Source organism: Cladophialophora carrionii, assembly GCF_000365165.1.
Source record: "Cladophialophora carrionii CBS 160.54 unplaced genomic scaffold supercont1.6, whole genome shotgun sequence".
NCBI lineage: Eukaryota > Fungi > Ascomycota > Eurotiomycetes > Chaetothyriales > Herpotrichiellaceae > Cladophialophora > Cladophialophora carrionii.
In genome coordinates, this window is record NW_008481831.1 from 266365 (window position 1) to 292661 (window position 26297).

At 54.2% G+C, this 26297-nt stretch overlaps 8 protein-coding genes across 8 annotated transcripts; 4 read left to right on the plus strand and 4 right to left on the minus strand.

Annotated features, from left to right (window-relative positions):
• Window positions 1-728: 728 nt before the first annotated feature.
• On the plus strand, window positions 729-1298 carry G647_07057 (uncharacterized protein; the record flags this gene model as incomplete). Its single annotated transcript, XM_008731374.1, has 2 exons — window positions 729-786; window positions 844-1298. 2 exons carry the CDS (start codon window positions 729-731, stop codon window positions 1296-1298), a joined length of 513 nt encoding a protein of 170 aa, XP_008729596.1.
• Window positions 1299-2142: 844 nt separating this feature from the next.
• On the minus strand, window positions 2143-4731 carry G647_07058 (uncharacterized protein; the record flags this gene model as incomplete). The annotated part of the gene is made up of 1 exon (XM_008731375.1): window positions 2143-4731. The coding sequence occupies one exon, from the start codon at window positions 4729-4731 to the stop codon at window positions 2143-2145; it is 2589 nt and encodes an 862-aa protein (XP_008729597.1).
• Window positions 4732-7329: 2598 nt separating this feature from the next.
• On the plus strand, window positions 7330-11226 carry G647_07059 (uncharacterized protein; the record flags this gene model as incomplete). Its single annotated transcript, XM_008731376.1, has 2 exons — window positions 7330-9170; window positions 9246-11226. 2 exons carry the CDS (start codon window positions 7330-7332, stop codon window positions 11224-11226), a joined length of 3822 nt encoding a protein of 1273 aa, XP_008729598.1.
• A 3040-nt stretch (window positions 11227-14266) lies between these two features.
• G647_07060 (uncharacterized protein) lies at window positions 14267-17172 on the minus strand (the record flags this gene model as incomplete). Its single annotated transcript, XM_008731377.1, has 2 exons — window positions 14267-17015; window positions 17114-17172. The coding sequence occupies 2 exons, from the start codon at window positions 17170-17172 to the stop codon at window positions 14267-14269; spliced, it is 2808 nt and encodes a 935-aa protein (XP_008729599.1).
• Window positions 17173-17561: 389 nt separating this feature from the next.
• Window positions 17562-18986, plus strand: G647_07061 (uncharacterized protein; the record flags this gene model as incomplete). Its single annotated transcript, XM_008731378.1, has 1 exon — window positions 17562-18986. One exon carries the CDS (start codon window positions 17562-17564, stop codon window positions 18984-18986), a length of 1425 nt encoding a protein of 474 aa, XP_008729600.1.
• Window positions 18987-19591: 605 nt separating this feature from the next.
• On the plus strand, window positions 19592-21446 carry G647_07062 (uncharacterized protein; the record flags this gene model as incomplete). Its single annotated transcript, XM_008731379.1, has 5 exons — window positions 19592-19958; window positions 20069-20241; window positions 20322-20479; window positions 20563-20797; window positions 20865-21446. 5 exons carry the CDS (start codon window positions 19592-19594, stop codon window positions 21444-21446), a joined length of 1515 nt encoding a protein of 504 aa, XP_008729601.1.
• Window positions 21447-21940: 494 nt separating this feature from the next.
• G647_07063 (glutathione-disulfide reductase) lies at window positions 21941-23633 on the minus strand (the record flags this gene model as incomplete). The annotated part of the gene is made up of 4 exons (XM_008731380.1): window positions 21941-21973; window positions 22062-22248; window positions 22348-23415; window positions 23485-23633. The coding sequence occupies 4 exons, from the start codon at window positions 23631-23633 to the stop codon at window positions 21941-21943; spliced, it is 1437 nt and encodes a 478-aa protein (XP_008729602.1).
• Window positions 23634-24231: 598 nt separating this feature from the next.
• G647_07064 (uncharacterized protein) lies at window positions 24232-25259 on the minus strand (the record flags this gene model as incomplete). The annotated part of the gene is made up of 2 exons (XM_008731381.1): window positions 24232-24853; window positions 24904-25259. 2 exons carry the CDS (start codon window positions 25257-25259, stop codon window positions 24232-24234), a joined length of 978 nt encoding a protein of 325 aa, XP_008729603.1.
• Window positions 25260-26297: the final 1038 nt, after the last annotated feature.

The following is a 26297-nucleotide window of genomic DNA, read 5'->3' on the forward strand; positions in this document are numbered from 1 at the left end:
TTCTGCTTCTACGAGCCCACACTAAAGTCCGTTCCCAGTCAACCCTTGTTCGAACGTAGCTTGAGCACTGACATGGCAAGGTGGATGCCCGAAAGTCGATACTAGCTCTCATGTGCTTCGAGTCAAGTTCATATAACGGTTACACATCCGTCAAGTCTCGATCAGAAAGATCCACGGCATCTGATTCTCTGGTAAACTTGTGGCGCCGCCTTGGAAATGCTCGTCCTTCACACAGTGCCGCCTCATCTCAACCTAGCTGTTCCCCTGATTTCATTGAGTCCGAAGTATCACCGTGATCGCTGTGATGGACACAGTACAGTACTCTCTTCACGTGCAGCAATGTGTCTTGATGCCCTTCAACGATGCCTTGCACCGTGCTGCATATCTCGCCGAACACTTTGCAGTATGAACAAAGTAGGTACGACTACTCTACCGTACTCGTCTCTACCGTACTCGTACCACTTCGTACGACTGGTGCGACCGGCGGGCTCCGTTGCGTCATATGCTCAGCCTCTTCACATCCCCTCCTCAGCCTCGCATGACCCCGGACTTTCACCTGCCAATGCGCGATTAAATCTCCTTCGACGCTTATCACCCACCACCAGGCATCTTCGTTTCTTCTGCGCAGGCAACACGATCAATATCTTCGCCATATAAACGCCTCTCATAGCATTCACTCACATCTTTGCATGCCCATCATCGTCACCCAACGATCCACCACCCTCGCCATGTCCTGCGGCGACCTCTTCCTCGGCCTCATCGCCATCTTATTCCCTCCTATTGCAGGTTCGTAGCCCTTCTCTTTCTAAACCACACAAACACCAACTAACACACACTTTACAGTATGGATCAAATCGGGCCTCTGTTCCGTCGACTCCCTGATCAACATCCTCCTCTGCATGTTGGGCTATCTCCCGGGCCTCCTGCACGCGTGGTACATCATCGCCCGCCACCCCGAGCGCGACTACGACTATGAAGTGCTACCTGACGCGGAACGCCAAGGCGGCCAGCACGGCGGACGAGTCACATATTATTATATTCGGCATGAACCACGACGAGATTACGGCACGCAAGGGCAAGGCCAGGGCCAGGCACACAATCGACCTGCTCCGCCTCCGCCGAGTGGCCAGGGGAGCAATCGACCACCTCCACCGCCCCCGGCGAGCAACGGCAGCCAGAGTCAAGGCCCGCACGTGCCTGAGGGCCCGAGCGTCGGCGCAGGAAGTGACGAGCCTGGCGCGCCGCCGAGCTATTCAGAGGTTGTGAGGGGGGATAATAAGATCCAGACACAGGATTAAAATTGTGATACCACTTTGATACAGGAGTCTGTCGGGCACACTCTACATGTAGTTGTACGGCACGACCGGGGGCGCTCTGACCGGGAGCGAGATTTCATGATTGTTAAACCAACAATGGGGGGATGGTTCTGGGATGCTATTGTTGGTGGGCCACAACGGTCAGCCGGGTGGAGTGGAGTCGAGTTTTCCAGAATTATCATCTTTTGTGTGTGTAACAGTACTAGACACGGACGGCCGGACGGGACGGTCGTGCGGTATATGACGGGCTCATAATGATGAGGGACTTCCACAGACGTCCTTGGTTCCTGTTCGCAACGTCGGCATCATGGCCCCGGCCTGCTGTCTCGCTAGAGTCTTCTAGTGTCTAGCGTATCTTGTCCCACCCGGTAAAGCCAAAGTGACGGTCCTGCATATGCTATTCTACCGCAGGGATCTGCAAGGCTCGGGGTGGCACTCGAAAGCTAAGCAGGGGTAAAGCTCAATATTCACTCCGCAGCAATATGGACAGTCTGCCATTCCACTCCGTACCGTACAATGTACCAAAGAGCAGTGCGGAGAGTTGATTAAAACTTCCCTGCAAGCTGGAATGCATACTGTACATAAGTATCTAATGACAGACCGTTCTCCATTTCTTCTTTCTTCTAGTAAGTGGTCGAACGCCACTGTCGGGCACCATCACCGCCCTGCTGTGCCATGTGCCATGTGCTGCGGTCGTCCGCATGATTTGTCTTCTCGTCAAGTCATAAGGTTCGTGATGATGAACAATGCGCGCCGGCAGTAATGAGCCAGAGAGAAGGGACCAGGAAAAGACCAGCGAAAGCATGAACGAACCACCATCTTCTTTTTAAAACTCCCATCCGATCAACATGCCATCTGGGCCCCTCATCTCACCGGGATCACGACCACCTCCTTCATCGCCGTCGTGGGTTTCGTCCACTTTGACTTTCTTCTCCTTTTGCTTGATCGCCACGTTCTTCGGCGGTGGCTTGTGCCTGTCCACCTTCCGCAAGAGACTCGGAATATTCTGGCGTCGCGATAGACCGATGCGATAGGTGGCTTTTCGTGCAGAGGTCGTGAGGCTGGTGATCGGGGAGTGCTTCGTCGGGCCTTTCTCCGCCGAGCACGGTGGCGGTGCGGAGGATTTCGGCTTCGCCGGCGTGGTCAGGGGTCGGTTTTCTTTCTCTTCCACCGGTGCTCTTGTGGCCTTTGACTGTGGTTTTGATTCTGGCTCGGGGGACGTGAAGGGCGAAACGGTGGGAGTCGTTTTGGCGCCCTTACCGGTCGGGCTTTCGAGGGTTTCTGGGCCTGGGCCTGGGCCACGGACATTACTGGATTTTTCGGCCAATGCAGGTCGCTTTTGCATGTCATCATCCTGCGGCGGCTTGTCTTCCTCTTCGTCGACCGCCTTCTCTTCCTCCTTCTGCTGCACTTTCTTCGGCTTCCTGCCTCGCTTCTTAGGCTCTGGCACAGGGTTCTTACTCTCCGCGTTGCTGAGTACCTCAATTGTTATGTGAGTGTCCTTGCCTGTCGTGCGCTCGTGACTGTGTCTAAAGTCTTCGTCTTCGTGAGAATCCGGCACATCGGGCTCTTTTTTGAGAGCCTTTAACTCAGGGGGTAGATCGAGTTTCACAGGCGCCGGCTTCGTATCCATCCAGACGACATCCTCTTCGCCCTCGCTTAGCATTGGCTCCACTTGTTTGAGGAGAGCTGCGGCCGATGTCTTCGCACGCTTGACTTTGCTTTTGCGGCCTTTTTTGCTGCTGGATTTCGTCGAAGACACGGGAGGTGTTTCCACCTCTGGGACATTGATAGCTACGCTCCTGGCCGGCGATTGATGGTCGGGCTGTTCTTCTGGTGGCAGAAGACCGGGTACCTCGTCGACGACCTTCTTTGATCGAGATCGACTCGGTCGAGGTTTGTAGTTGTCCTTCGGCAGGCCGATAGCCGCTTCGTCGCTCAGATTGCTCCCACTGGATGTGGGCTTCACTGGAGATGATTCGTCGGGCCTTCGCGGTGGGGTTTCATCCTCGACTACCTTGGACCGTGAGCGACTTGGCCGCGGCTTGTATGCCTCTTTTGGTAACTCTATCATAGCTCCATCACTCAAATCGAGCTCGTTGCTTGGTAGTTTTGCTGGTGATGACACGTCAGCTTCTACTGCCGCGTCTACAGCGATGGGCTTTCCTCGTTTTCGGGGTTTAGTGGAGGAGGCCGGGCCTGACACCTCTGAAGCTTGAGACATGGAGTCGACAGTTGTCCGACGAGACCGGTTGGGTGGTGGCATACTCGGTAGGGCAAGTTCGTCAGCATCTTCACTGAGACTTGGAGCTCGCAATGCTGAGGTCAATGTTGAATTCTTGGCTTTGCGTCCACGCTTTTTGGGCGGCAGCTTTTCTGTGAATGGAAGAACGGTCTCCGCAGCAGGGTCGGTGACTTCGGCTGTGGCCTCGAATGCCTGAGGATGAATGATTACGTCTGAAGGGGGGGCAGGGTCGTCGGTTGGGATGAGTCGGGCCGGATTTATGGCCGACGGTTGAGGACATGACTGAGTCGTGGGGGACAGTAGTTGTGCCTCTGTCACATCAAGGTTTGAAGGATTTATAGAGAGGTGTGGTGGTTGCTGTCCAGCGGCTTGTAGCAAGCCTTTGCGGTTCTCAGTTCTCCCTTGGTTGGGCTCCCCTTCCTGAGATACCTGACTCATTGGCCCAAATGGATTGGCGTTGACGTCTAAGCCTCCACGAAAATCCAAGTTGATGGATTGATATTGGCCTATGGAAGCCATTGAAGTTGTCATGAGTGGTGCTGCTTCGGGTACGGGTCCTCCAAGGGCTGAGTTCACTCCAGTAGGTCTACCTGAACTCGACGCTGCCAGCATGCTTGGCTCAATCGATGCCGAGGGTGAGCCGGATACTTCTCGGCCTGCTGTAGTTGTGTCAGGGTCCTCTGGTCTTAAATTATTGAGTTCTGATAGTGATGCTAGAGAGGGTGCGAATAGGTCGTCGCCCAAGGTAGATCGCGACCTGGACGCTGCACCATATGTTTTCGACCTTTTAGACTTTGCTTTCTTGTCGGAGCCGTCATGTGACGCATCGTTGACAACTTCCTGTAGAGCACTGTGGGCTCTTTTTTTGGCCTTTACAGCAGGCGACATATGAAGTGAAAGTGATGTGAAATGAGTATCCGCACTCGCTCCATCTGCCCCAGCTCGAGTGCTGTTGTCGCCGGACCCGTCGACCTGGCTAATATTGTTAACTTGGTATGAAGCAGAAGACGACAGTCTTTGGGTCGGGTCGAGAAACTGATCGAAATCAACTTCAGATGGTGAGGCGAGTGGTGGGTGGACGGTCTCAGTTGTATATCCTGACATATGCGCTTGTTTGATGGGTGAACCGAAATCAGACTCGGCGTCAGAGTCTGCTATCTCTGGAGGCATTGCCACCACACCGTCATAGAGACCTAATCGAATGTCGCCTTCTTCAGAGTAGGATGTTGACTGAAGCCCGACGCGCTTTCAAATGACAGAGAAAAGACGCGTTTTCACGTGATTAACTGTCTTTTGAAACGATCACTGAGAGACCGAAGGGCCGACGTGATCGTCAAGTCAATTCTTTCTCAGACTAATCGGCTTCCAAGGTGCAGTGTTTCGTACGGGCACACCTCTCTGTTCGGCTATTTCAGACATTCATGGCGGAGAGAAGTTGATGTGAATCAACTTGCCAATACCAGTCTTGCACTACAGTTCAGCGGGGAGAAGTTTGGATATTTCGCATTGCAATAGTTTCGGAAACGGATATTTGCTAGGAAGGCGATGGTTGTGTCGTCTTGTCTTCACTTCTTGAAGTCGTCTCGTTCACACTGCCCTGCGAATCCGAACGCAGGTATTTTTCTGCTTATCGGGGTGCCCCATGCAGATACTTTTCCTCTGGACCTCTTAAGCCTGGCGTCACTCTTAAAGTCATGTGAAAAGTTTCTGACATTCATGATGTCTTGAGAGAGTGACATATTCGTTCGTAACGCTTGTAGTATGTTGGTCGTGGAAAACTAATCCACCACTGTGAATGTCAGCGACCATCGCCGTGACCACCCTTTTCATCAGTATCCTCCTGAGGATGCTCATGACGGTGGCAAAGCACTCTCCTGCCGGCTGTGCCAGGAGGGCCATCAAACCTCGGACGTCCGGTGCTCTGATCCGGATTTCGCCAAAAACGCTGACGGAGGAGCCTGGAGATGAGCGGACTAAAGTCAAAGTGACGGAAAAGTACGTAGTTGAACCCCAGCCAGAAGGATAAACAATCCAAACGTGGCGTATAGCCAAGCTGTCCTCGACGGAATCTAGGGCACGTCTACATGAGAATCTCGACATCGAATCAACGAATTTACATGCTGGGGTGATCGTGATAGGCTCGGGGAGGTATTACAGAACGACCGAAAGTCTTCGACACGCGCGTCGTGGCATTGGACTGCGACTTGCTGATATCGACTGGGGCTTGAAGAAACCTGTACCTTCAATGTCTATTTGTTGACTCCAGCTGCAGCCTGAGCTAGGAATTTTGCACTTCGAGAAGGCGGTGCAATTGACAGCGTTGCGTGAAAGTCAAGGTGGCGAAAAATTATCTGGAAAGAAACTGCAGTGTCAGTTCTCTGTTGCACATGCAGATATAGGGCTGGCTCGCTAGGCGTCTTGCCGTCGCTCTTGAGACTTTTAAGGATCTGATGGCAAGGAACACGGAAAGACGGGATAGGATTTCTTGGTCCGCTCTCTGAGATCTGACCAAAGTACCTGGGCATCGACGTCCGTATAAATAATGAAATTGTTACGACAGATGTCTACACCTCGTTCAATGCCACATGTGCCCAGCTCTTGAGCTCTTAATGGTTTACTTCGCTGTCTCATCGTGTCTGCATCCGAGCCTTACGTGGCTCAACAGTCGTGCTGAGCGTCAACTCGTACCGAGCTTGCACATCAACCTGTTCCGCGCCTGGGTGTCCGGGCCCTTCGAACTTCGACGATCAGGGTGGCATGGGGCAGGCCTCGTTTCGGACCGCACGACGTGGCTTCATATTGCTGGAGGATTGCGTTAATGCGACGCGGACAGCATCTTCCGCTGCCCGGCAGTCATAGTCGATTATGCACGGGAGCACAACGTGCTACAGCTGAGAATGAGGATTGGTCAGTTGACCATGAGGATAGCGTGTTCAGGGTAGATGCCGCACGCCCCTGGTTGAGCGGGTCGAAGCTTTGGTCAAGGGGCATTCTTGGGGAATAAACATTGTGAAGATCCTGGAGGTCAAAAGTGCCGTGCTCGGAGAGAGAGGGAGAGAGGAAGAGCGGAAGTTGTATACTGTGGGCTCGCGGTTTTTGACCTCGGATGCGTCGTCTTACTGGCCAACCTCTGACGGTGAAGTCCTTCGCTCAAACCTCAACGTCATCGCGTCGCACAAATGATCAAGGCAGAGCAGAAATAATATGGAGAAGTCGGAGTCAGCTTTTTGCGCTTAAGCACTCCGCTCGACACCTTCCCGTAGCTGCCCACTTTGAGGACCACAGTGGAAGTATGTAGTCCGTAGATAGTGTTCACACGTCAAGATGAGAACTCTGTAACGAGTCCATCATATCACATTGACTCCTTCCTGACTTTATCACACCTGGGATCGCCACAGGCACCGTGCGCCTGTGCTTTGTACATCCGCGAGAGAACTGGGCAATCAACACGACGCTACTCGTTCACCGAATCATCATTGATCTCTTCCTTCAGCCTCTCGCTCCTCCACGTGCGTGCTTGACGACTCTTGTCTGTCCCACCAGAGATTGACCGCCTATCCACCCTCTCCCGGATGCTGTACCTGCTCCGTGGTACATTCCCAGCACGTTGAAGTTCTCAGCGCTGCCCGACGTTTGTGCCTCCCTCGCTTCTCACCTTCCACCCATTTCCGCGGGTCATTCCTGGCGAATCACTGTTCCACGAGTGGTATCTTCCTGCCACGCACGTACACCGATCCAGGGGAGCCATTGAGACCCGATGTCCTCCCCATGTCAAGTAGCGCTCCCGCCGGAAGGCCGTCCGCGCCAGGCTCGACGGTAAATGGGCACTCGACTGTCCGCCGTCCCTCGGGCTCGTCTTCCACTACAACCAGCCTGAGTCCCTCGTCGAATACCAAGCCCATTCCAATTTCACGGGGAACAAAAAGAATATACCCTTCTACAAATACAAGGAATGGCAGAAATCCGGGTCACAACCTCCGCAGAGCAGCCACCGCGGGCGATCAGATCCCACAGCTATCAGAAAGAGACAGTGTCTTTGCTGAACACTATGTCTCCCCCCCAAGCGACCCTTCCACTTCCTTAGACGCTGCAAGGACGCCTCCTGCCTCGAATCCGCTCCGGAAGGTGCCCTTCAACATGTCCACCCTGGTCACCCATCCACTCTTCCCTCCCGAGACCGACAAGACGCCTCGCACCCACTCGCCTCGAACGCTGGAATGGATCCGAAGGTCAGAATCCTTTAGTGATGTAGACATTCCACCTTCGACTTCTTATCCTTCGCCAGGACCGCTCCACGGCGTGCGGCGGATAGCTTCCGACTCAAATCCGTGGGCCAACAGATTCAATGTCGCGATGGGGGATGCTCAAGAGACGGAAAACAAACGACATAGCCTAAACAGCGGAACTGCATCCGAGATCTCAGGCTTTTCCGACCGGGAGAATGGGCAACATGCTATGTACGAAAGGGGTGAATCGATGCGGACCGCCTTGAAAGGCCCACGTACAGAGCGTAGCGTCAGTCGAGGCCGGACGCTTGTCGACAAGAGCATTGAGGCGACGGTCAAGAAACCAGAAGCCGGGGGGAATGCACGGAGCAGAAAGGCCAGCCATATGATGGGTATTTTTAACCCGATGACCGGCTCTGAGTCTCCTGTACCAACTCTGGGTGACCATTTCGAGCCACCCTCGCGACCTACGAGCCCCGCCGAGCAAGACACGGTATCTCTGTGGGCAACACGTCGATCTTCGAGAGAGCCGCTTGATCCCCAAGCCTCTACACGAGATGCCAGCCGTTCAACAAGTGTGTATGGTTCTCAAACCGCCTCGCCGCTCAAGCATGACCATGATCCATATTTCCGACAACAAGATCTCGCTCAGCGGCCAGACCTGCATGAGAGCAAAGTCTCATACAAGGCTTCGCGTGCCTCAACTCCCGCTGACAACGCTGCAAGTGTGGACAAGGCAGAGGATCAGCACCCCACTGAGGAGGAACACATATCGGCCGCCGTCTACTATCCTCATTCCGGTCCGTCGATAGAAGAGATCGAGCAATACACTTCGCCCGGTGAAATCATCTCCCCAGCTTCCAATGTTGCGCGGCAACTTCCAGCTTCAACGGATGAAATTGTGCTCTCCACTGACAACAAGGCTCACGAAGCCCTTGGAGCTACCGAGCATATCGACATATCTGTTGTCTCGCAACATGAGAAGAAGATCTTCCACGGAAATTATCGTCCGTTGGATGAGGCAGCCAGAGAGGAGCCACCGCCCTTGTCACCGTTTTCAGAGGCTCCCACTACGGCGATCGTCAGTACGTCCGAATCGGAATTCGAATCTGGAGATGAAGCTGGTCTCCAGAGTCATCCGGAGGACGTGTCAACGACGCCCACCCAGCGGAGCACACTTTCTCGTAGGCCAACCGATTCTCAAGCACCACCAAAGACGAAGGCCAAAGTTGTGCTTGAACCCTACAAGCATCAAGTTGGTGGACATTCAACCATCTTCCGCTTTTCTCGTCGGGCCGTCTGTAAACAGCTGAATAACAGGGAGAACGAATTCTACGAACGAATTGAGCAAAGGCACCCTGATATGCTCAAATTCCTTCCAAGGTATGTCCCATACTCGCCGCTGTCGCATCAAAAGTCGAGGCGAAAGTGCCAAGGCGGGAACGTCGCTGACAGAAGTAGATATATCGGTGTTCTGAATGTCACCTTTTCTAAACTCCCGAAGCAAGCGCAAGACCCAGATGTCGGGTCAGACGAGAAGACAAATCCCAGCCCAGACCAGGCGCATGGTGCTGAGACAAATGGCGCGTTGGACGCTGGGTCTGCGCCCGTTGTGTCGACCTCGGGGGATCATCCACGAATAGTTAGCCACTCGATCCAACAAATTGGCAGCATTCCCGAGGTCATCCTTGAACAGAACAAACACATAATTCCTTCGAACTACTTTGCTCTGCCGGAGCGGCCAAAAAGTGCTGACCCAAACCATGGCCGTAAGCGCAGCCGGGACTTTGACGCCACGGACTCTATGGCACAGGACTCGCAATTGCCGGAAAGCTCGCCCAGCAGACCGTCAATGCCGGAACACTCCAACAGCTGGGGTCATACCACCGTCAATGAAGGCTTGAAGGACAAGATTCTCCGCGAAGTCTTCGGTCCACCACCTGTCCAGTACTTTCGCCGCCATCTACCTCCACATAGTTCCTTTCCACGAGTCAAAGGCTCTCACACACGTCGACGCAGAAGTAATCTCTCTGTCCATTCGTTCCCTCAAACAGAGGTGAAAGATCTGAGCCAATCCGATGGTCAACTTGATGCTCCAATGTCGAGCAACGAAGCGCCTCACATGACCCCCCTCAGCGAAGCGGTGTCAAACACTGGTGATACAGGCAGCATCTATTCTGCATCCGTTTCGGCCACTGATGACCTCAAATACAACCTCGAGCAAGTCAGAACAACAGGCAGCGAGATGTCCAGCGGATCTGGCGCAGAAGGCAGGACTCATATCAAGAGACGTCATTCCGGCATGGGTTTGCGACGTAGGCGGCCGTCGGTGAACACAAAGGAGACTCCTGACCTCGAGTACTTTGAGGACGAAGCCTACACGACCGATTTCGGACCTGATACAGGGAACGATGTCTTTGCAATGGACCAGGATCCGACGCAGTTCAAAGCCCATGGGATGCGCAGAGAACAAGATCCGGCCACCAGCCGCTCAGCGAAAGACAAATCCCGGCCGAATGGAGCGGGAAACCGAGAGAACAACTCGAACAACCGCACCAGGGAGCATTCTCAGACAAGCCTGATACCTTCCAACCCGAAAGAGGCCCAAAAGACCTACACTGCTTCCGGAGATCGAGTGATGTTCTTCATCCTGCTCGAGGATCTCACCAGTGGCATGGGACGACCCTGTGTACTCGATCTGAAGATGGGCACGAGACAATTTGGTGTGGAAGCCAGCAGAAAGAAGATGGAATCTCAACGCAGCAAGTGCAAATCAACGACCTCACAGCAATTGGGTGTCCGAGTCTGTGGCATGCAGACTTTCAATGCGAGGACAGGAAAGGTCTCGTATGAGGACAAATATTATGGCCGGGACCTCAAAGCTGGACAACAGTTCAGGGAGGCTTTGACAAGGTTTCTTTACGACGGAGTCAGCTACGATAGTGTGGCAAGGCATATCCCTACCATCTTGCACAAACTCAACAAGCTGGAGAGCATGGTGCGGAGGCTGCCCGGTTATCGGTTCTACGCAAGCTCCTTACTCATGCTGTATGATGCCGAGCCGTACAAGTCGCGTGAGGCGGAAGAGGCCGCGAAGAACGGCATCGATATCGCCAAGCAAAAGCAAAAGGAAGGCAAGAAGTGGCCTCCTCCGATCGACATCAAGCTCGTGGACTTTGCAAACTGCGTCACCGGCGAAGACGAACTCCCTCCGCATGCTCAAGCACCGCCTGCTCACCCGAAAGATATTGACCGAGGTTACCTGCGGGGCTTGAGAACCCTCAAGGCGTATTTTGGACGGATATTATCCGACATCAGAAACAACCAGGTGCTAGAGACCCACGGGAGGGGCGAGCATCCTACGGAAGATGAAGCTTCCACCCAGCTTTCAAGTGGTAGCAACGGTTCAACAGAGGAGGAAGGTGAAGTCAGTGTTTGATTTGAGCGACATGCACGGGGGTTAGAATTGTCGTGGGGCAATCCCAGAACTGATTTTGCTGCTCATGATCAGCTTTAGCGAGGAGTAGGGAGTTATCACTTCTGGCACGGTGTCGTGGAGTATGGTCTATCATTGACCGGACGGGGGCCGGGCACCTGCTCTTACGCCGGTCGAAGAAGGAATCTCGAGCTTGGAAGGCGGTCTCAGACAGCCTTGACCGCTCATGTGCAGAGCCTCTCTGGACGGCGCTGTCGCGGCGGCCATGGTCAATACCATCATGCAATGCACGACTTCGGCTGGTACACCTGTCATTCCGACCGTAGAAGTGTACAAGATCATCAGGATGGAGAATGACATGGAGGGTTTGTCTGGATCGTGCCAGCCGCCATGATCTTCCAGTGTAGTCGCAATGATCTTCCAGTGTAGTCGCAATGATCTTCCAGTGTAGTCGCAATGATCTTCCAGTGTAGTCGCAATGATCTTCCAGTGCAGTCGTAGGTATGGATGCAGCGACTGGACCATCATGATCCTTGACTGGGGTCATTGTCTTGATCTGATTGATAACCTTTTGCGCCTCGACCACAACAGAACGAAGGCTATTTTCTGAAGAACTGGATGGCTGCTGGCCCGTGCCCTCCATAGTGGGACCCGTGTTCCATGCATACGAGGTGGTAAAGCGAGTGGCACGGTCGATGACTGGCCAGGGTCAACCAGAGATAATGGTTGACCCAGATGATTTGTCCGGCTGCCTACTGTATGAGTCGAGTCGTGCTGTGAGTCCGTGGGCGAAGACCAAAGAGAAGCCGCAGCCTCCTTTCCAATCTCTCGAGCAGTCAGTCACATTTGAACTCGAGCAGTCAGTCACATTTGGAACACGAGCTCATACAACACAACACCACTCACGACGACATTTGACCCTTGACGACGACGACGACGACCTGCCGCATCAGACACTACAACACTTCATCTCTACCTAGGTATTCAACAGAGTCTACTGACCAAGGCACATCGATCGTACCAAGTAATGCGTGGGACAACCACGATGTCCGCCTTCACAACAACTTCCAAGGAGATGCTCCGACTGCTCACCAAACCCATCCGCTCGACTTGCGAGCGGGTGCGCGCCCGCGTCGATACCATCGGCAAGCCGAAATACGAGTATCAGCAAGCCAGGGCACCGCGGGGGACGACTCGCGTGTACGTCGTGCGGACGTCAGGCGGGTAGAGAATGTACCCAAGCGTGCGGCGTGCGGCGTGCCCGGTCTATACTACCTACCTACCTACCTACCTACCTAGGTACATAGGTACCTAGAGGACCAACCCACAGTAACAATCAAAGGTGCAGCATGAGCGGGGCCAGCACTGGATCAGCAATGACGGGTGCGATACGGGTGCGATTAACGGGTCAGCTGGCTCGGACGAGGGAATGGCAGGACAAGAGACGGGGAGCCTAGATGGGGAGACTAGAAGGGAGCAGCACAGAAGGAGCAACACAGAAGGAGCAGCACAGAAGGAGCAGCACAGAAGGAACAGCACAGGGACAGCAGTAAAGACTGAAGGCACCGAACAAACGACCAACGACAATACCTACTTATGACCACTGGCCTGCGCGACAGAGATCGTTGGTTTCAGGACGTCCAGCAGCCTCGACTCCCTTGTACTGCGACTCGACTACTCTTCATACACCTCAGCGCCTGCAAGTCGCCCCTACAGTGTTGACGGAGAGGTGGAATGAGGTCTTAGGACTGACTCAGACAAGAACAACACCGGTCCATTGTATTGTATTCTATCGTATAGTGGAATTCTCACCACTTCTGAGTTACCAGGAGTATACACGGGTTGCATGCCAGGATGAAGATTGGATTTCGTCCCAAGCTTTGGCCTCGCGAGGAAAACCAAGTTGGGCTGGCACAGGGAATACGGAGCGGATAGTCGTCAGTCAGTATTTCCACGCAGGAGAGATAGAAGAAGGGAATCTCCACAGCGTGAATGCATTAGCGGAAACGTCGATGAATGGAACCTCAGCGACGCGACGAGACGAGCAAGAGGTGGACGCTCCACGATGGACAGGTAGATACCTGTTTGCGGCGTGGAGCGAAGTATGAGTACATAGCCAAGCTCGACAATTGCTTCGTGGTAGACCTGAGAGCTTGTCCTAAGCTGCACCTTTCACCTGTCTTTCGATACTGGATGGGATTTGTCGTTGAACAGCCCCAGCTAGGCGAGCGTAGGATAAGGAGACGGTCTGGGGGAGCGGAGACAGAGTTAGAAATCATCTCGGGCTGAAACTCACGATCCCTCTCCCTCTCGCTCTCGCAAACACACACACACACACACACACACACACACACTCTCTCTCTCTCTCTCTCTCTCTCTCTCTCTCTCTGTGTGTGTCTCGCTTGGCCGAACATATCCCCAAGACTTCGCTTCTTATGCCGTCCAGTTCCTTCTCTAATTACCTCCTTCCTAAAGATAGCCACGTAAATCTTACTCGTACTCTGCCATGTTCGCTGCCCTCCGTCACCATGCCACCGCCACCATCACCGCCACCATCACCGCCACCATCACCGCCACCGTCGGATAGGCGGCGTGGTCGCTATGTTCTCGTGTACTGATGCCGACAGGCCACAAAGCGTTTGAAGTACGTGCGAAGATCGGAGGACTTCTCGATAAGAGGTACTCTGCGCGGTAGAGTACTGAAAAGCCAGCCCTGGAAGTCCAATGTACCACCGAAGACAAGATGGCGACGAAGGACAAGGATGACAGCGAAGGACAAGAATGGCGACGAGGGACAAGAACGGCGACGAAGGACAAGGATGGCGACGAGGGATAAATATAACAACGAAGCGTAGTCAAAGCTACGCCTTCTTTATCAATACCATATTTCCTCGTAGCGGTTCCTCGTAGCAGTCCCTCTACCGGTTCCCTTGTAGCAGGTGTTGACAATGCTCAATCAAAACGTGGCTAATTGATGCAATTGTACTTGGATGACTTCTTCGTTCACTCATCTATGGTGATATAGTGGCAGACCCGTGGCCGATCACGCTCTCCAACCCTGCACAAACTCATGTAGTCGATCAATAACCACCCCAAAAACGGCATTGACGCTGTCGGCCAACACCTGATCCAGTGCCCTTACCGCCTCTTCCTCACTGACGTCCAGGTTGAACCGCTCCCTGACCTTACCTACCGCTCCGCCCATGCCTCCCATCTGCTCTTCCATCAGTCTAATATCCGTCACGGAACTTTGAACCATGAGACTAAACAGGTTTAGCACTAAGGAGCTGGATTTCCGCAGCGTCGTGTACGCCGTGAAACAATACTGCTTGAATTGGGCGTACTGCGGCGACGTCGTTCCGCCCAAGCCTTCCACCATTTCCTTGCAGAGTTTTATCAGCGGGGCAAACGGTTTTGGGTCACGGCCGAGAATAAAGCCAAAGTCGATGTGGAAGAAGTGGCCCGAGGGTTGGAGGAGGAGATTGTCCAAGTGACGGTCTCCCACGCCCAGGATGTACGTGATCACACAGTATCCGGCGCACGAGCGGATGTACGTGTCCATGGTTTCCTTGCGCACACCGAGAGGTCCGGATGCGTCGGGATTGTTGGCTCGCAGGTAGGCTAGCACAGAGCCCTTGTACTTTGTAGAGACTGCAGAGATGGGCATCGACGGGATGAACTGAACGGCACCTGCGGAAGGTGATGTCGCCAGGATGCGATATGGCGTGAGCTTCAGGTCGAGGTTCTCCTTGAGGAGGAGGTTGTTCATGAGTGTGATGATCTGGATGACAAGTTGATCTTGTCGGAGATCATCGCCTGTCTTGAAAATGATAGGGTATTTGCCGTGCGTCTGCGAACGGTGTGCGGATGTGCTGGATCCATCTGAGGCGCTGGCAACCTTGAAATTGAGGTATAGTGGCGACAAGGACGACTTGAAGACATTTGCTTCATCAGGATACACGCCACACACTTCAACCTCTGGATCCAGGGGGAGCGGGATTGGTGGATCGATCTTCACGAGGTCGTTCTTCGGGTCAGCTAGAGTCTTCTTAAGCATCTCTATCTTTTGTAGACGGTTGGTCCTGCTAAACCGAATGTCCTTGCTGATGCTCGAGATGATGGTGATCAATTCACCTTGGCGCAGCAGGATCTTGCGCAAATCCGGGTTCCGTTTCTCCAGCTCCAGCATGAAGTAGAATTCGACTCTCGCGAAGAGCTGTCGGTTCGCTGTGTTGGTCTCTGTCCCCTGGTCAACACATTCGACCATCAGGAACCAGTGGAGGTAGTTGCCGAGCAGGAAGTTGTTGGCGGCACGATCGATCAAGAATTTCGCCAATGATGCAGCTGGGAGGCCTTCCTCGGTCTGCTCGTACCTTTCAAACTTCAGAGCCTGGACGAGCTGGAGAAGATAGAGTTGTAACTCGGCGTCTCCAGCCTGTCGAAGTCTGTCCACCGCATATGCTCGTACCACAGGGTTGTCGTATGTCGGGCCGAGCAATTCGAGGGCTGCATCAACGTCGATCTTCGCCCATCGAGGGATCAACTCAACGAGTTGACGAACTTCGTTTGGATTGGTGAAATCCGTCGCTTTGACAACCTTGGTCAGAGCTCGTTTATCTCGACTCAAGTGACGGCGGAAAGTCCAGATGACGTCCTTGTCTTGAGCACTCAGCTCTTGCGTGGGGCCATACGACAGAATCTCATTTAGTTCGTCTCTCATCTTTGCATTCGGCTTCTGATCGCTGTCAGAGAATGCGTTCCTGTCACTTCGCACCAGCCGTCGGTGTTTACTTTCACAAGGATTCTCCCTCTGGAACTGCTCCGGGTCGAACATTTGGACGACGGGGTATTCTTCGTCGTCCACGACAGATGTGCCGGGAGCAATCCCGGGCCCGTAGCGGACCTCTGGTGGAGGCTTTGCACCGAGTGCTGAGGCAGACATCGCACTGGAGAATTCCTTCATTATTCTTGATGGCTCATAACCATAGTCCTCAAAGATGATTGGAAAGTCCCAACGCGGAAAGTCCACATAGAGGGTGAAACGCTCTTCGTCGTCCGCGTCAAGGTCTGACTCGCTCTCATCGTCGTGAACCACATGCCCGTTCGCTTCGTTGGTATTAGCACTGGGTGATTTGCGCTTTGAGGCTTTCGTGATTGAAGACCGTTTCCTTGCTGCTTCGTCGACTTCACGTGCTTTCTTGCCCACCTTCTGGAAGACAAGTTGATCAAGCCAGTCGTTCTGTGGAATTTCGTTCATCTCATGCTTCTTGAACAATTGCTCCAACCTCTCGAGCTCCTCCTCTTCTGGAATGGAGGGAGGTGGCGACTCGTTCGGTTTTCGTCGCTTCGGGCGAGGAATGTGTGGGGTCTTTGTTGGTGCGTGTCCATCAGCGGCCCTGCGCCGATAGACTTTGCACTTTTGGCGCCCTTTCCTCAGAGTGCCGTCTTTGTCGAACAGTGGGATGGTGGTGCCACCGAACGGGATGGCATGGTCGAGGCTGCCATTCTCCGGGCACGGCGACAAGTCCCAAATTGTGATGGCGACTTGTGATGAGATAGGACAGTCCTTGACCAAAATAGGGAGTTCCAGCCATTTGTTCCACACTCTGCTGTTCTTGAAGAACAGATGAGGGGTCTGCATGGACACTCCCAGCGGTTTTGATTCGGCCCATAGCTGAGCGGTCACATATAGTTCCGAGTTTGGGTTCTGGACTGAGCCAACATGCCGTATCTCCGGGTGTTTAAGCAGAACTGTGTATGGAAAGGTGCTCTGTTTGCCTTCTAAGTTGTTTCTACTCAAGTCAGTAACAACACAGGTGGACTGCCTTGCACGATCATCTCGATGAAGCGGGTGGCTCGACAATGGTGAGCGGAACAATCAGCAACTCACATCCTGACACAGACCGGAAAGTCTATCTGACGGGACGTTGCAAACGTGTATGTGTCCATGATCGTTGCACGTGAGAGACGGCGTCCATTGCTGGGGAGTAAATGCGAGGCGAAATTAGATGCAGTATGTGCAGAAGAGCAGATAATATTATCAAGAGGTCAAACAGAGTGAAGCCTGATCGAGTGACCAGCCCCGTTGGAAGGCTGAGCCACTAAACCAGAGTAGGTCTAGCGTTTCCATGACGCGTTGAGAACGGCGCGCCACGCGGGCACAGGCGCAGGGCGCGTTCTGTAGAGCCTCATTTCATCATTCTGTCGGCGATATACATTGAGAGCCACTGGTGTACTTTGTACTGGGTGTTGCGCATCGGGTCAGCTCTCAGCCCTCGCATCTGCTCTCACCCCTCTCACAGTCAATCTCGCACACCAGTGGCCCTCGTGCGCACAGGATGGCTCGGCTCAACACCCGACCGGGTTCTTCTGATAATGACAGCGCGAGAACCCCCGGCTCACCGGGCCGCCAGACGCCCGAAACATTGACTACCCCTCCTTCGCCTGCTCACTCCGACTCAGAGGATGAACCGCGGAGCCGAAATAGTAAAGAAAAGAGAAAGAGTGCAGCTGCAGGCTTGTCAGATAGAACACCCGCCCAACCCCGGAAGCGGGGACGAACTGGCGGCGATGACTCTCAAACGCCGTCTGCGCACCAGTTCTACGATCCCGAACAAGCGCCCGAAGAACGACGGCGGCTGCGAAAGGGCTTCCGGAATCTCTTGTCGGAGCTACATGACTCGCGAGCAGAGTACCTACAGCCAAACTCAAAGGGTCTGGAGGAGACTTTGAGAAAAGCAGACGAGCTCTACAAGGATGTCAAACAGACGTCAGAAGCCACCATCGACTCCCGGCTAATTCTGGAGGCAGCAGACTTGTCATACAGGAAGATCAACAACATCACGCTTGGTGATGGCACAACTGGAATCGATGTGGATGATTTCGTCACGAAATGTATCGCCTTCATGAAACAAGGCGATGAACCGGGCAGACGAGGCGCGCCTCGTAACACACAAACACAAGGCCGGCGAAGGAATCAAGACGACGACGACGACGACGATGACGCTGGTGACACCATGAATTGGGATTATCTAGGGAGGAATGCTTGCTTCTTGTACAACTCTCGCCCCTGTCTGACCGGTTTTCTCCTTGGTCCGCTGTCGGTGCAGAAGAAAGTCCGACAACAGACGCAGAGAAAGGCCCGCGAAGCCCGGACACAACCCGGTGAGGCAGTTCGGCCCGTTCAGTTGGGTCCAGAAGACTTGGAAAAACAAGAGTCAGCCAATCTTACAGAGATATGCACAGAGATTGCGTTTCTCTTGAAGAAGGCAATCCAGAAGAACAGTGAAGCTGCGCAAAACGAGTTGAACGACCTCGAGGAACTCGAGGATGATATCTCGGAAGAACAGGCACGCGAGATTCTTCGGCGACACTGCATTGCTGACAATGAATGCATACCGTTGTTCAACTTTTGTATCAACCCCAAGTCATTCGGACAGTCGGTGGAGAACATGTTTTACGTGAGCTTCCTAATCAAGGAGGGAAAGGTTGGACTGGACCTTGATAGTCAAGGGTTGCCAACGCTGGGCATGGCAGAAGTGCGGTCGATGGAGGAGAGACAGGAGACACGCCGGAACCAAGTCATTTTCACCCTCAGCATGGAAATTTGGGAGGACATCATCGAGAGCTTTGGTATCAAGGAGAGCATCATTCCCCATCGAAACGAGGAGGATTACGACGACGGGACTCGGGACTATGCGCATATGGAGGGCGAGGGCGGTCAAAGAGACGAAGAAGAGGAAGACTCGGATGCCTACGCCTAGGTCAACGGCGGCTGGCTTTCTTCGACATGGACTGTCTGTGGTTGCGGCTGGTGAATGTCCCAAGCTGAACTGGGGAGAGTATTACCAGATTCAATACACGGAGTATGGCCGGCATCATCGCCGACGTCGTCCCCAAGAATCCCCACTTCCCTCTCTCTTAGCACTGGACGTGTCCCTGCAGATACCCTGTCGATCCCCGACGACCCCATACTAGCCATGCACCCATGGCGCCGTCCTGCCTCCGCATCTTACTCCCCGCCTTTCCCCTTGCTATCTCTGGCTCCTTCTCAGCTGATCTTCATACGGCATCCTTACAATGCGATGTGCCGGGATGCAGAAGTCCCCTCCGTTGCAGCTTGGCTAAGCTTGGTGCCAGTAATACGAGAGACAATCTCCAGGATGCGAGAGACGGGCATGACGGGCTTGTGGCCGGTCGGTGGCTGGCCGTGACGGTCATTGTCACCTCGAATGGCATACCGAAGGCTATGACATAAACCCAGCATCATGTCTATGCCTGGGGTGCTCAGTCCTTTTGTTCCTCCCAGTGATCCTCCAAAGTCCAGACTCCAGAGTTCAGAGACCCCTGGGACATTCACACCTTCATCATGGAGAAAACACTTCCATCAGAGCATCACGAGGATTCGAGCCGTGAGGTGAGTAAAAGCCCCAGCCTTGTGGGATACCCCGAGTCTCATGTCGCAAAGAAAGTCGTCATCGCCTCGCCCAGCGACGAGAGCACCAATTCGCTCGACCAAGTAGAATATGAAAAGCGAAACACGCGCTTCAACCGGCGACTCGATCTGCGCATTCTGCCGCTCTGCTGCTGGGTCTACCTCTTGAACTTCCTCGATCGAGGCAACATCGGAAACTCGAAGGTGTTGAACGCAGAAACCGGGGATGATCTGTTACAGCAGACCCGCATGACGGCGGATCAATATGCCATTACCGTCACGCTGTTCAGTTTGGCTTACGGTGAGTGTTTCCTGGAGCAAGCAGCAGCCGGGAAGGGTTCTATCCCCGGTCCTCCCTGCCGTACCACTACGCCCTTCTGACCAGCGACATGGACTGACGCTGTCGGACAGCCCTGTTTGAAGTCCCTAGCAACTATGTCATGAAGCACTGGGTGCGGCCAAGCTTGTGGCTGGCATTCCTGCTCTTCGCCTGGGGCGCCTTTACAATTGGAACAGCTGGGGTGCACAATTACGCGACAGTCGTGTCGCTGAGGTTCCTCATCGGCGTCTTCGAAGCTGGATTCGTGGGTTCCCCCTTTGCCATAAACGCGCAGCATTGTTGTCGGAGTGGCCATAGCTGACGGCGGTTGATTTGTGGTTGCAGTTCCCTGGCATCGTCTACTTCATCACCGTATGGTACCGGTACAACGAGCGTTCCGTGAGAATCGCCTGCGTCGTTGGCTCTGCTAACTTGGCCGGCGCGTTCGGAGGAGCCATCGCGTACGGAGTGGGCCACATCAACGGCGCCGCCGGGCTGCAAGGGTGAGTGTTCTACCAATCTATGGGGAGCAAAGAGAGAATATAAGCCTGCCAATGACTACGAAGCTGACCATGACCCGACACAGCTTCCGATGGCTCTTCATCATCGAAGGCATCATCACCATCCTCAGCGCGTTGTTGCTCCTGTTCTTCCTGCCCGACTATCCTGCCCGTGCGAAGTGGTTGAGTCCCTCGGACAAGCAGTTCGCCGAAGATCGTCTCACGGAAGGAGGCGGCGGCTACTTGAGGAACCACGCCTCGCGACCGGAGGTGCTACAGACGTTCTTCAGCCCGCGGATGCTGTGTCACTATATCGCATACGTATGTGGCTCTTTTTTCCCCTGTCCCGGAACGTTTCCACCGACTGAGTGCCCCCCGCGATGACTAGATTGCCGACGTCGTCCCGCAAGGAAGTTTCACATTCTTCACTCCGACGATCGTCAAGGGGCTCGGATACACGTCGATCCAAGCGCAGCTCATGACCGTGCCGCCGTGGTGCGTCGGCTTCTGCGTGGCCATCACCCTCTCCTACTCGGCCGACCACTTCAACGCCCGCGGCACGCACATCGCCGTGGCCTCCTTGGCCGGCGCGGCCGGGTGGCTCGGCGCCGGCTGTCTCCCCGCCGACGCCTACGTGAGCCGCTACGGCTGCCTGTGTCTCGCGGCGTGCGGCGCCTTCCCCGTCGCGCCCAGCATGACCAACTGGGTGGCGTGCAATACGCCGTCGTTGCTGACGATCCCGTTCGCCATCGCGCTGAACAATTCGTGCGCGGGCATCGGCCAGATCATCGCGCAGTGGATCTGGAAGGCCAACGAGGCCGACCAGGGCTATCCGACGGGCAATTTCACCTGCGCCGCATGTGGCTTCTTCGTGGCCGTCATGTCGCTGGCCTTGAGGTGGCAGTATGGCCGGATGAACAAGAATGGCGTGAGGGATGCCGGGGGAAACGAGCGGGTCTGGGCTCTGTGAAAGTTGCACAAGTACACTGTCCTGTCCGTAGAGTAGGGGGCCGGAGGGGGAATGGCAAGAAGAAGAAAAGTACGAATTGTACTGTACTTGAGAGGGCGGAATAGGCTGGACAGTACTGTAGGACGGTGGAAGAAAGCATGTCACCCATGTGATGCGACGCGACGCTTGCTCTACGTGGTTGGACTAGGTAGATACAGTTGGGCGCAGGATAACTGTAGCCATGCTGGATACAGTATGACGGGCTATTCCCTCACGCGAGACCCATTCCTCAATGTGATATGCCATGATGTGTCGATTTACTGGGTAGATCAAACGAGCCGTTCTCCTCCCCATGCCAACCAATCAGTCAGTCACCGTATAAATCGTCCCAGTCTATCGAACTTTCTTGGTCCCTGGCAGAGATGAAAGCCCATACAGTACAGTACCAGTTGGAATCCTGGCATATACAAGAATGGCACCCGGCCATCTGTTTATCTATCTATCTGTCTGTCTATCTATCTCATGGTGACCAGCTCTTCGGCGCTTGTCTGTGAATACAATCTGATTAGCATGTCTCGGAGTCAAAGACGAGCAGAGCTGTCAGAGGGGGAGGTGATAGAGACGATCTAAACGTACCGGGTGAATAGCCACGCAGCTGTCAAAATCCTTCTTCGTGGCGCCCATCTTGACAGCGACGCCAAAGCCCTGCATCATCTCATCGACGCCCCTGCCTAGGATGTGCAGCCCGACGATTTCTTCCCGCGGGCCCTGGCACACGATCTTGAACTCTGTGGGTTCTTTCTTTTTCTCTTCGGGCGGATATCTGTGCGTGATGGTTTTCCCGTTAGCTGGTTCTGCGAATTCTTCCCCCACCATTGGATGATCCGGGAATCAAAAGCCACAGGGCAGGGAGGGAACTTACACGTCATAGAACATGGCCGAGAATTTGGTGTGATAGACCTTGACGTTCTCCTTGCCGTATTTTTCTATCGCCTGCGGTTCTGTGAGCCCCGTCGTGCCACACTCGGGATGCGAGAACACGACGGACGGGATCCGGTCGTAGTCGAGATGCGCGTCCTTGAACTCCGGAGGCCCGAAGAGGCGGTTCCCCAGCTGGCGACCCGCGGCGATGGCCACGGGCGTGAGTTCGGCCTGGCCTGTCACGTCGCCCAAGGCGTACACGCCGCTGACGGAGCTGTTTTGGTACTTGTCGACCACGATGTGTCCCTTCTCGTTGCGCTTGATGTCGATGTTTTCCAGGCCAAGGCCCCGGTCTTCCGGACTGCGGCCGATGGCCCACAAGAGTTCGTTGGTTTCCATCTCCGACCCGTCGTTCATTATCACCTTGAGTTTCTTCTCGCGCGGGTCTGACCCTGCTTCGTCGCCGGGGTTTAACTGAATGACTTCCTTGATGCCGGGGTGGTTGCGGTGCACGTGCACGCCAATCTCCTCGTAGTGTTTGGTCATGGTTTCTTGGATCATGGGGTCGAATTTCCTCAGGAAAGTGTCGCCGCGGATGAAGAGGTGTGTCTCCACGCCGATGGCGTTCATCACGCCCGCCAGCTCGACGGCGATGTAGCCCGCGCCGACGAAGATCATCTTCTTGGGAAGGTATTTGATCGCAAAGTACTCGTCCGACGTGATGCCGTACTCGGAGCCCTTGATGCCTTCGGGCTTCGTCGGATACGATCCGGTCGCAATGGTAATGTGCGGCGCCGTCACTCTGAACGCTTCCGACCCGTCCTTGGGCTTGACCTCCATCTCATGCTCGCTGATAAACGTCGCGGTGCCGTGTATCAGCTCGATCCCTTCTTTTGCCCAGTTATTCTCGTAGGCGCCGTTGAGGACTTTTATCCGTGCGTCGCGCTTCTCGACAAAGGTCCTGAAGTCGAACGAGTTGTTGTCGCCGAACGTGTACCCGTAGTGTTTGCCCGCCGCGATGGCCTCGCTGATGGAGGCGAAATTCCACGTCATTTTCTTGGGCACGCATCTGGATCGAATCGAGTTCAGTCAGTCACTGTGTGTCGACACTGCGAGCCTGAGGGTACCGTTCGCATACCCGACGTTTACGCAGCAGCCTCCCGATACCCCGGCGTCGATGATACACGTCTTTGCGCCGTACCATCCACTGGCTCTTCTGGCAGCTCCGCTACCACCTGATCCACCTCCGATTACTATGTAGTCATACTGCTTCGTGATGGGAGCCATCTTCGAGGCCGTCGACGAGAACTGCCGGGTCAGACTCGAAAGTCTTGAGGCAGATGCGGATGCGGAGCTCGACCAAGGGCTCGCGGGCAACGACTCGAAAGCAGAAGAGGGTCTTGTGGAAGCCAGAGCCAAGGTAGGACTGGGTGTGCACGCAGCAGAGAGCCTCCAGAGTCGACGGGACGCAATGGACATCACCGGGAGGGAGCGAGGTAAAGGAACGTCGGATGGGCGTTTGGATTCCCTTTATCGAGAACGAGGGCAGAATGGAATATCTCAATCGGGCGTGCGAGCCGGCGAATTGATGATGTGATCCATGGTCGAGAACGAGTCTTCCTCTTCCCCTCGTCGACGATTCCGCCAATGGCTGACCACGGACGACGACAAACCCCGATTGCTTATTAAAATCGTACCGTGTATACGGACCGTTTTCGCTAAGGACTCCCAGCGATCGATGACTGAGCATACGCTCTACTGGCAGTTCCAGCCACATGGACACCCAACATGCAAAATGAGTCAGACCAAACAATTCTACGACGCTGGTATCTACTGTGTTCAACCTCGTCAAGGAGATGCGGAATCTACCTAGATCACCTGAAGTCTACAGCTTGGGCTTTCCCCGCGGGTCCGCCGATTTCTGACCGATGTCGATCTGGTTCCACCACGGATAGCCATCTGGAGCATCCTGAGGGACTTGTCCAGTAAAGTTCACCTGTCTCTTCTGCAGGAAGCTCTGCACGCCTTCAACGTTGTCCTTGCTTCCAAACAAACCATGAATGATTCTTGAATCGAGAAGGTGCGCGCCTTCAGCACTGTCAGCTCCACGGTACATGAGCTCCCTCATCATCTTAGTCGAGACCGTCGAGGTGTTCTTCGCGACTTCGTCTGCCAGCTCAAGGGCCCGAGCAAGGGTAGCCTCGGGGGAGGGGAGCAGTTCAGAGAACAGTGTGCCAAAGAGTGGAGACTCCGCAGGATAGACTGCGCCGGTCGTCGTCAAGTGCAGTGCTCGAGAATGGCCAATCAAGCGAGGCAAAAAGTATGACGAGCATGCCTCCATGATAATGCCTCTTCGGCTGAAGACGAAGCCGACCTTGGCTTTGGCGTAGGCGACCCGAATGGCTGCTGGCAAGCACATGGTAATACCAACGCCCACAGCTGCGCCTTGGATGGCAGCAATGGTGGGCTTCGAGCAGTGGTGGATTGCCAGTGATATACGACCTCCACTAAGAAACAGGTCAGTGCGATTGTCCCCATATAGTATGCATTTTCCTACCCGTCTCTGTGATCCACGTCACGCTCCGTCTTGGGGTGCTTGATCTGCCCAGTCTCGTCTTTTGATCCCAAGAAACCAATCTCTAGGTCAGCTCCGGCACAGAAGCTTCGTCCCGCGCCAGTGACGACCACCACCTTGACCCGTGGATCGATGTCAATGAGCTCGTAAACCCTCTCCAGATCTTCCCGCATCTGGTCGGTGAAGGCATTGTGCTTCTGTGGTCTGTTCAAGGTGATCAACAGAACTGGCGTTGGCGTAGGCGACGAGTCGGGCACATAGGAGACTTTGATCTGCTTGAGAGGAAGGGATTTGTACGAGTCGGGAACCTGGAGCGGCGGGTGAGGAGGAGGAGGCATCTTGACGGCGGTGACGTTTTGCTAAATGAGAGTAAGGAGGTACAATTCAAGCCACTGTGGTAGGATCAGCTGTCGTTGAAGTATTGCTGCGTCTGCCTTTCAGCGTATATCTTCAGGTACCTGTCCTGTGTTTATCCTCGGCTCAAGCCTGCGCTCACGCCGCGGCCTGCACTTTCACCAGCCGGTGCGGAGATCGGCTGGTAAGCGGTAAGAGCTCGGTTCCCGGCGGATATCTAGTACGCTGAGTCCGCAACGGGCAATGTCTCGTATCTGAAAGCACCCTGTTCGCCAGTCTCAGAAAACAATGTGGTTCTCGGTGTGTCTGCAGTCAGTCGATCTGGAAACGTGAGTTAGAGCAGAAAGGAAGTCCAACCACGTCACGTGGAACGGTTCACTACACGCCCGAAAGTAGACTTCTCAGATGTGTACGGAGTACAGCCTAGCCATTCTCTTTCAATGTCGTCTAGGGTTTGTCACAATAGCTTCCTCAACGCGCGTGCGGATGTAATTCGAAGCTTGGTGGGATGTTTCGCGGATCGTAGAACGTAGGAAGCTTGCCTGCTGACCGACCGATCAACCATTGGATCTATTGTGAAGTCGCCCCGAACTTGTTAAGGGAGTAGTGCTCATCTCTAGAACAGCCCTTGCTGAAGAAAGATGTCAAGCTTGCAAGAATGGGAACAGATGGAAGGAGGAGCTCGCCCTCGTTTAGTACTGCGAAGTTGGTCCTACTGGAGCCTGACTCCCACAACAAAAATTCGGGGGTACTGCCTGCGCCATATCGAAATTTCGCAAGGCACAGCGTTTCTGCATGCAATGGAATGGATCGAAACTCCAGCAGCACATTCAAGAGGCTAGAAAAGACGTGTTTACATGGTCCAACGATTGATCTGGCAACCGCAATCTTACGATACCTCCCACTCTCACCAGAGTTCGCTGACTAGAGTACAATTACATTCAAATACTGCGACCAACTAGTACGAATTCTCTTCTCCAAGGCTTCGCGCAAGGCAAGGCAGTGATGAAAAGATGATCCCG